Consider the following 10,073-nt stretch of genomic DNA (forward strand, 5'->3'; position numbering starts at 1 on the left):
AGAAGATCTTGATGGATCTTCCCCATCTTCGCCAGGCATTCGGACCATCGAGCCCAACGCCCTCCAGAGACACAGGGTGGTCGGCCTCGCTGTTGACCGTCCTCTTCGCTAGTTGTTCGCATTGTTTCTTTGTAAGGTACTCAAGTTTCTTCCACAGCAGGTTGAATTTCCTCTCTTAATTCTGGCTGCATAGCCGCTTGAACAATGTCATAAGAGTCTTGTTCTCTAATTTCCTATGGTAGTTTGCACCCATATGGCTCATGCACCACCTACTTTTCAAGTTTGGCCATATCGCCAACGTGAAATGCTTCTGACTTCCTTTCTGTAGGTCTTCGATTGCTTGTATAATGCCTTTGTGGCAATCATGAATGAGACAAACCCCCTCCACGTCCATCATAATCATGTTTTTCACCCTCTCCAGGACCTAATACCAGCTATCTCGAGACTCCTTCTCCACAAATGCAATCACAAGCAACAACACCTGATTGTTGCTATCGAACCTAATGGCTGTCAATATTGTTCCTTTATACCTTCCAGTCAGAAATGTGCCATCAATGCAAATGATTGGTCGACATCGCTGGAAAGCCTCAATGCAAGGACCCAACGCTAGGAATGACCGTTGCAGGACCTGTTTCCCTAGAAAATGAGCACATGGATAGGTTTTCCTATCGTAGAAGCTTCCTGGGTTCCTCTGGCACATGGTGTGCAACAGGATAGGGAGGTTGTCATAGGATGCTTCGAACGTACCTCACTTCATCTCCAGCGCCTTCTGCTTCGCTCGGTAAGCTTTGCTGTAGCTAATCTTATACTTGAATTTCTCCTCTATGGCACAACCAATGGACTTGGGCTCGAAGCTAGGATTCTGCACTATATGAGGATACATGTATTGAGCAACTAAATCAACAGTGAGGTTGTGGTGTGTTCCTTCCAATTTAGCCAGTAAGCATTGGTGCTCAACCACTCTAGTCACATCTCGGTAATCCTTCCATTTTCCCTTGTATGCGTGCACCCTGAACGAGCAATCATTTCTCATAAAGCAGACATCATACACCGTTAGGTTGCTGTTCTCCTGAACTGACGCTGCAAAGATAAAGTGGACCATCTCTTCACAGCTGCCTTCACCTCATCCCCACTTGGGTACAAAGCACCCACGCATACCTCATTCTCCCTGTACTCCCAAGGGACATTTTCCCCTACATTGACCTGTAGGGCGGAATGGTCATAATTTGACCACTTCCGCGGGACAAGGTAAGCATCTTCCTCATCAGACGAGTCATCATCCACGGCACCATTGGCCTCCTCTCCTTTCCTCTCCACCTGCTCAACTAACTCAGCAATTTATTCCCCCTCATCAGCCTTCCCATTTGGCTCACGGACTGCAACATCATCATTTGCATCTCCCCTTTCTTCCCCATCATTATCAAGTTCTTAGTTTGCCCCCTCAGTACTATCCATATCTTCCTCCGCTTCAACTTCAGCACCTCCCACTTCTTTCTCCACCTGACTGCTAGACCCAGCCTTCGTGAACAGTTGAACATACCATATGATCGGTAAACCCTGCCTCGTGCAACCCTTTACATAAGTTCAGTAGCTCGGGGTTCCTTCAAGCGGGAGCAGCTCCCAAAGGTTTATGTCGGGACGTCTCTTCACTACAACCCTCACAGACACATCCGCTTGATCTCTATTAACACCGAAATCCTTACAAAGCCACCTACATATGCCCACCAAGTCCTCTCTCTTGCTCTTGGTAAGTACTTGTAGAAATATGGAAATCCACTCAAATCTACCCCTTCTAGACCATATCTAACCTTCCCCGGACCATAGAATACTTAGAAATATACTATCCGACATACCTGCCAACATACACAAAACGAGCAGTCCAAATTACTCTCAATAACTTAAATCAGTTAACTACAACGATACCTTCATTTCAATAAACGGTGGAATCATTTGATTCTATCATTCACTAACAACTATTTAACACTAAACCAACCTTATGAACTAAATTTATCATAGGCATGTACCCAGAATAATATACGCGACAAGTACAAAGGTTCTCACTAAATCTAATAATTCTGAGTACCCCTATAAAAACTACATTGTTAATACCTAAACAAAATGTAACCCTAGCAATGCAAATAATATTCATATAAATTTAATCTACATAAAACAATAAACTAAATTTACTGTGAACTAAATACCTAAGCTAAATCTACTATACAACTAAGCTACATGTTTCTATGTCTAAAATCCGCTAGATTTTTCTAAGTATCAGATCTACTAAACTAACCACTAGATCTATGCACTACTAAATCTATCCACTGCACTATCTACATTATCTAAACTACGAGATTTAAAAAAAATACCTGAAATGAAGCGACGACTGAAGAACTGCTCCCTCCTCCTCCCCTCCTTCCTTCCTTCTCCTCTCCCTCCCTCCCTCCCTTTCTAGCTCACTCTGGCTCGCTCGGTCGATCTACGCGTGGGCGCTCGGTCTGGTCTGGAAGGGCGCGGCGCGCGATGTTTATATAATGGGCGACCCCGCCGGTTCATCCGGCGGTAAGGGATGCCTTCCGCCGTTTAAACTAGCGGGGCACCCTTACCGCCGGTTCAAATGGCGAAGCTTCCTCGAACCCCCCGCCATTCGAACCCGTGGGTGGCCCGCCGGATGGGGGGGGGGCGGTAAGGACCCTAACCGCCGTTTCATACGGCGATAGTGCCTTCCGTCATTTGGTGCAGCGACATAAGACTATTTTACAATTTTTGGTTCGACTATTTATTTCTGCAAAATGGTAAAAAAATATAAAAATAAAAAAATTCTCCTTTGAGCCGTGAGCCCGAAGACACCTTGTCGCCTTGGAGCGGATTGCTTTCTTTACCTCTTCGTAAGTCAGAATAAAAAAAGCCAGCAGCAGTTTCTCATAAAAGTTCAAAAGCTGCAGTTCAAGTAAACATGCCTGGCTCTCTGGAAAAAAAAATACTCTCTGCTCTGACGTTGTTGATGATTACCCTACGAGATGATTTCTCAAAAAATAAAATAAACGAGATGTGCACGCGTGTTTAGACTACTTTTAGACTATAATCTAAAAAAATGTTAATTTTAGACTATTTAACATATCCATGTCTGTTGGCTAAAGGATACTACATGTTGCTTTAATCGTGGAAAGGAATGCTTTTCTTCAAATTTTTATTAGCGCATGCTACTACATGATCAAGATAAGAAATGGTCAGTCTAGCATTATACATGTGTTTGTGAACTCGGGGGAAAAAGTGGTCAATAGCATCAAGGGGTTGGTTTCTCCTAAAGTGGTTGGAAATGCACTTTAATCTCCATCCTCAAGGGAAAAAGTTAAGCGTGTGTGTTTCGGCTTGAATTTGTTCCCACATGTTGCTGTCTAGTTGAGTTGGCCTCTACTGTTAGATGATGTCACTGCAACTTTGCTAGTAAGCTTCCTGCATGTCTCTGCCAAACTACTCTGCAGTCTGCTGATTGATCCTGCAGATCTCAGGTCTCTGTCAACAACTCTCCACTGATTCGGGCGTTTGGTGGTCTATGGTCAGTCAGAATCTTTCTGTGATACGAAGCAATCTCCGGTAGTTTACATTTGCTCTTACTACCAATCTTGACTTGATTGGTGAAAGGAAACATGGTACAAAAGTTTCATGAAGCTAGCCGACCAAACAAAATACCACCACTTGCCATGACAAAATACAGGCTGAAACATGTCTCCGTCAATTGGTACTGCTGATAGATGACCACTCGAAGTTGAGCACTACTTTCTTTACTAGTGCTAGAGCTCCACTGTAAAAGCTCACATTTTGGAATCTGCAGCGTTCATTCACACATAATTTTCTAAGCTGTTACCTAGTTCCTGACTCTGCAGTGGCGATGCTGGAAGCATTTGCATTGAGGTTGGCTGCCATGCTTTTCCACATAGTCAGGCAAGAAACTGATATACTCTTGGGTGTGCCTGGAGAGATCAGCAAGCTTCAGAGGATATTCAGTGATCTCAGCAGCATATTGGTCGATGCTGAGAGGAACCTCATCTTCAACGGCAATGCTACTTTGGGAAATTGGGTGAGTGAGCTCCGAGACGCCATGTATGACATGGACAACGTAATTGACAAGTGGCAGATCCTGCAGTGGGAAAAGGAACCTTCAACCTCATCCATGTTCAAGTGTTGCAAAATCTCTATCCTCTTCTGTCATTGCAACCCCGGCGGTACATACAAAATTGGAAGGAAGATCCAAGCACTTAACAAGAGGCTGGAGGGCATTATGGAAAGGAGCAAACACTTTGATTTCATCTCGAAGGTGGTAGGCTCATCCAGGTATCACGACCACAAGGCTGTTAAATACCATCAAAAGTCTGGATCATCGATCATCCGCTCTGATATTGTTGGAGAGAAGATTGAGCAAGATACGAGAATGCTTGTGAATTACCTCTTCAGCCAAGTGGGTACTAGTGCCAAATGTTTGGACAATTCCATAGTTGTCGTTAGCATTGCTATCGTTGGCCCTGGAGGTATAGGTAAAACCACTCTAGCTCGTATGATTTTTAATGACAGTGCTGTGGAGGAAATGTTCGACACGAGGATATGGCTTAGTGTTAACCAGGATGTGGATGAAACTGATGTTCTTCAGAGGGTTTTAGCTGCTCTTGATGGTAAGTCTGAGTACAGGGGTTCTGTTGGAGACAAGGACCAACTTGAATGTGCGGTGAAACGTGCAGCGAGACACAAGAAGTTTTTGCTGGTGATGGATGATGTGTGGAGCGATAGCATCTGGAATGAACTTCTTAGGGTCCCACTTAATGATGGTGCTCCAGGTAGCCAGGTGTTGGTCACTACGAGAAATCATGGAGTTGCATGTAGGATGAAAACACAATTCTTCCACCATGTTGACAAGCTAAATCCTGAAGACTGTTGCTCCTAGCATGTACTCCCTCCGTTTTTTTGCACGGTATGACTTGGTATGGTCTTCCAAACTGCACTTTGATCATTTATTTATCATATATATTGTTTAGGCTTATAAACTTATGATTCATTGTAGAGTATATTTGATTACGAATCCAACCATATAAAGTTCACATTATAAAAATAAAACTTGTTACATTATTGATCAAAGATGGTAAAGTTTGAATCTTGATATGCTTGTGCGCCTTACAAACAAAAATGGAGGGAGTAATAGTTTATGTGGTCCTCGAGTTAAAAAAAATACTCCACCCTTCAGCAGAAAATTTCTTGTCCAACACTTTTAAGTGGAAAACAAGCGATACATTGTACATCACCTTGACATCTCATTTAAATTGTTCGATGATTGCTCTATCTTTTTCTTGCAAGTTATTGGCTCAAACCATATGTTTCAAGAGTTTTTATTTATACTGTATACATTGTTTACTATACCCATTCCTTTTTTTTCAAGCAGGTAATTTTCAACGATGAGGATAAATCCGAGATTGTTGGGTTAGAGGATATCGGTATGGATATTGTGAAAAGATGTGATGGATTGTCACTTGCAGTTAAGGTTGTTGGAGGACTTCTACTCAGCAGAAGCAGAAGAAGAGGTGCTTGGATGGACATTCTTGACCACTCTGCATGGTCCTTAATGAGTGACGATCTTAACAATGCAGTCTTCTTGAGCTACCAAGAATTGTCTCCTCCTTTGAAGCAGTGTTTTTTACAATGTTCGCTAATTCCTAAGAGCAAAGTAATTCGGCGTAGAACTATTGTCCAGATGTGGATTGCAGAAGGTTTTGTAAGAGATGACACTGGTTCTCAGCTACCGGAAGATTTAGGAATAGAGTACTATAAAGAGTTGATCTCAAGGAACCTTTTAGAATATGACACTCAAATCAAGGATCAGTCAGGATGGATCATGCATGATGTTGTTCGCTCCTTTGCACAGTATGTAATAAGAGATGCAGGGTTGCTGGTAAGTGAGGGAAAAGGCAGTTCCATGGGCGACCTGAAGTTCCGCCGCTTATCCGTGTCAAAGAAAGAAGTAGAATGTGCATCTTTACAAAAACAAAAGTCACTGAGAACCTTGATGCTATTTGGGACCACCACAGTTGAGCTGAAGTTTTTACTGAATAAATTTTCTTATCTACGTGTATTACATCTGCAAGATGCAGATCTTGATGAACTGCCAGAGTCTATTTGTGACTTGAGGCATTTGAGATACTTGGGACTTGAAGGCACAGGCATAACGACAATCCCACGAGGTATAGGAAATTTGAAATTCCTACAGCATATGGCCCTTAATAGATGTAAAAATTTGATGCAACTACCAGACAGCATCGTGAAGCTGCAACAACTGATGTCACTAGACATAAGAGGAACCAAGATATCATCAATAGTTAGGGGTTTCGGAAATCTACAAAATTTGGTCCAGTTGTGGGGGTTTCCTACCAACTTACAGGACAGTATAGGTGAACGGTGTAGCTTGGGAGAATTGGGATCTCTGTCAAAACTCAAGTTGCTGACCATAGAGGGTTTGGAGAAGGCATTTCCTGGTTCTATGGTGGCTGAAGCTAAGCTAAGCAGTAAATCCCACCTCACACAGTTGGGGCTTAAATGTGGCAGTATGCTCAAAGACAAGAATGAAGTAGAAGACTGCAAAGAGTATCATACTACACAAATCGAAGAAGTGTTGGATGATCTACGCCCTCCACCTTGCATACAAGACATTGTTCTTACTGGCTACCTTGGACATCAGGTGCCTAAGTGGATGGCAAGGATGGCAGCATTCCAGAACTTAAGGCTGCTGGTGATACAGGATTACCCATGCTGTAAGCAGCTGCCGTCTGGTTTAGGCCAGATACCCTTCCTTGACTATATTCAGATCCTTCATGCTCCATCAATTGAGTCTATCGGACATGCATTCCTCCTCCCCTCCTTAGGTGGTGATGCAACCGGCACAGATGAGACAGCAGAGATAACAGAAACAAGCACTGGCACAACGCAGCATTGTCATCTTTCTTGTGGTGTTGGTGTTGCATTTCCCAAGCTGAGGGAACTTGTTTTTGACAAGGTGATGGAATGGAGGGAATGGGATTGGGACGAGCAAGTTCGAGCAATGCCTGTTCTTCAGTCGCTTAGAATTGACAGCTGCAAGCTGAGGCGTCTTCCTCCAGGACTTGCATGCCAGGCAAGATCCCTTAGAAAGTTGTGTCTGATGAATATCCTGCACCTAGTCTCTATCGAGAATTTTCCATCGCTTGTCGAGCTTCATTTGAGTCAGAACCCAGAACTTTGGAGGGTCAGTAACAATTCAAGTTTGCAAAAGATTGAAATTATGAATTGCCCAGCGCTAGAGGTCTTGGAGGATTTGCCAGTGCTACGGAGCATCTCTTGGGATGACTTGGATGCTGAAACACTCCCAGAATACCTGCGAGAGGTGGAAATAAACAAGTTGGACATTAAATGCAGCCTAAGACTACTCCAAATGATATCCTCGCGAGATGCCACCTCGGAGTGGGGTAAGATCCAGCATGTCCAACGACTGAATGCTCGTGGAGGCAGACAGCCTGATGGAACATACAAGCACTATGTCCTCTATACCAAGTCAACATCTTGCTTTGACACGAACATCACCAAGGCCTGCAGATTGCAGGTACATCATACATGCACTCAATAAGTTTGCATCCATTCTTGTTTAGATCTTCATGTTGGATACCTGCAGACAGCAGATACATGACATCACTGTTCAGGCTTTTAAAATCAGGGCACATGATGATGATGGTGCATCTTTCTCCTCTAATCTTACTTGCATGCCTGCAGGGTGCCTATGATACGGAGGTGGTGCAAGAACAGGGGAACCGAAGAACACGAGGAATGCATGAATGATTCTAACGGTAAGCCTTCAGGTGGTTACTAACTTCCTATAGAACCCTTCGTACCAGCCAGCACCTTGGCACGGCATTTCCTGACGAGGGTCATCTGTTTGTTGATGATGTAAAGGTCTAGTTCAGATCAGTGCTTATATTCTCCAACCTTCGTAAGGCAGCCTTCAAATTGAAGCACCGTTTATACCATCTACTGCTTCCAAACAGAGTTTTCAGGAGCTGGGAATATTGAAGCAAAACTAGTCGGTTGCAGATTGCAGTATGGTTCCATGTTCCCTCCGGTCAAAATACATCGTTTTGGACAAGCCATAGTCTCCAATCACTATTTATTATTAGAAATATGTTTATAAAGTCTGACAAATTTATGAGATTGTGAAAACATCCTTTAAGGTAAATCTACATATAGGCACATAGCTAGACATCGACCTCCTCTTAGATCCCATTAATTGCGTAATCATGGATGTAATGAGCATGGTGAAAATCAACTTTTCTGAAATTTCTTTTTTCTTACAAAAAACTTCCTTGAAATATCCAAGAATTTAATTCCAAGCAATGGTGAAGCCACTGGAAACTTGTATATTCAGTTACTCTAGGGGCAGATAAATTCAGCAACTATTCTAACAACTTCCCACTATTAAAATTTCTTCTTTGACGGTTTGCCACCCCTTGTTTCCTCCAGAATACAGATCTTGGCACTGGCGCTGCTTCTGATTATTAAACAAGGTGATTGTTTTCGAAAAAGAAAACAGTAAGCTAGAATTGCGCACGCAATTGAGACTACAGCCTAAAAAAGAGGAATGCTAACTGTGATGCTGCGTTAACTGGCTACAGAACAACAGCAACACGAGTAGCTGTAATCATAGCTAATGCATCCGTCCTGTGCATTTCTTCTTCAGTTCCTCCTAATTAGGACACGCTACATGACACGGAATAAATTGCCAAATTATCATCACTCTGCTTTCTCCTAAGTGGAGGTCAGGAACGCAAACTTAAATCTCCGTCATTGGAAAAAAAAAATGCATGTGTGTGTTTCGGCTAGAATTTGTTCCCACATTTGAGGGTGCATCTACTGCCAGATGACAAGTGATGAAGTGATTGTTCAGCAAGTAATTTACCATGTCTTTGCAGTAAGCTTCCTACATGTCTCTGTCCAACTACTCTGCACCGATTCCTCCTGCAGGTCTCAGGTCTCTGTCAAGAAAACCCTCCATTGATTCAGGCGCTCAGTTGTCAAGTTCTATTCTACCGCTAACACTTTTTTACATTGTTGGTCAAGGAACCAAGGATCAGAAGTTGCATGGAGCTAGCCGACCAACCAAAAATACTAACACTTGCCAAGACCCCGGGATATACTGGCCGAAACATGTCACTGTCAAATGGGGCCCTCATACATACTCACAGCTACACGCAAAATCGGAAGGAATGTCCAGGAGCTGAACAAGAGGATGGAGGTCATGAAGCAGATGAGCACCCTGATGTTTTAAGGCCACCAAATACTGTCAGAAAACCGGGCCATCGATTATCTGCTCTGATGTTTTTGACTCAGGGAAGTGGATGGCTGTGCCAAAATCTTAGGAAATCGCCACAATAGCCTTTGATATTGATGTCATCGGGAAGGAAAAATTCAATGACAGGGTATGGTAGAATGCTAACAAGGAATTTGATGAGATGGATATGCTGTGCAGAGTGATAGCTGCTTGGTGCGTGGTAGCTGTCGCCTGTCGGGGCATTTCAGGAGACGAGGGCACGCTCGAACGTGAATTGAAGCGAGCAGTGAGCCACATGAATTGAATTGAGAGGAATTTTAGAGTGCCTCAAAAAAAATGAAAATGAGAGCCGTTCATCCGGCGAAATCGAACGTGGAAACAAAATAAGTACCAAGGATCAAATATAAAAATAATGAAAAATTACTATGATGTCTTTTCAATTATGTGTAAATCTATTTAGTTTTTTTAAAAAGGATAAGAAAGGAAAGTAGATGCAAGTACCGCTAGTACTTCAAAAACATTGTAACAAAACTCTTGAATTGAACATGATATTTTTATAGAAAAAGGCAAAAAGATTTCCATTGCTTAGGCGTTACATTGCGCAACTTCTTTTCCTTACGTCACCTTTATGTGCCGGCTTGCTGCTAGTCTGCACTTTGATACGTGCCATTACAATTATCACGTTTTGGAAATATGCCGATATAATTCAACATATTAGAAGTGTGCCATCACAATTCGT

General features: G+C 42.8%; 1 protein-coding gene across 1 annotated transcript; it reads left to right on the plus strand.

Annotated features, from left to right (window-relative positions):
* Positions 1–3,889: 3,889 nt before the first annotated feature.
* On the plus strand, positions 3,890–7,848 carry LOC117835207 (putative disease resistance protein RGA3). Its single transcript, XM_034714581.2, has 3 exons — positions 3,890–4,837; positions 5,429–7,615; positions 7,783–7,848. Exons 1-3 carry the CDS (start codon positions 3,890–3,892, stop codon positions 7,846–7,848), a joined length of 3,201 nt encoding a protein of 1,066 aa, XP_034570472.2.
* Positions 7,849–10,073: the final 2,225 nt, after the last annotated feature.

The sequence above is a fragment of the Setaria viridis genome, chromosome 9 (assembly GCF_005286985.2).
Source record: "Setaria viridis chromosome 9, Setaria_viridis_v4.0, whole genome shotgun sequence".
Lineage (NCBI taxonomy): Eukaryota > Viridiplantae > Streptophyta > Magnoliopsida > Poales > Poaceae > Setaria > Setaria viridis.

Coding starts and splice junctions, on each gene's coding strand:
- LOC117835207 (XM_034714581.2), top strand. CDS start 3,890: ATGCTGGAAGCATTTGCATTGAGGTTGGCTGCCATGCTTTTCCACATA. Junction 4,838..5,428: donor ATGGTGCTCCAGGTAGCCAG/GTGTTGGTCACT, acceptor TTTTTCAAGCAG/GTAATTTTCAACGATGAGGA. Junction 7,616..7,782: donor CCAAGGCCTGCAGATTGCAG/GTACATCATACA, acceptor GCATGCCTGCAG/GGTGCCTATGATACGGAGGT.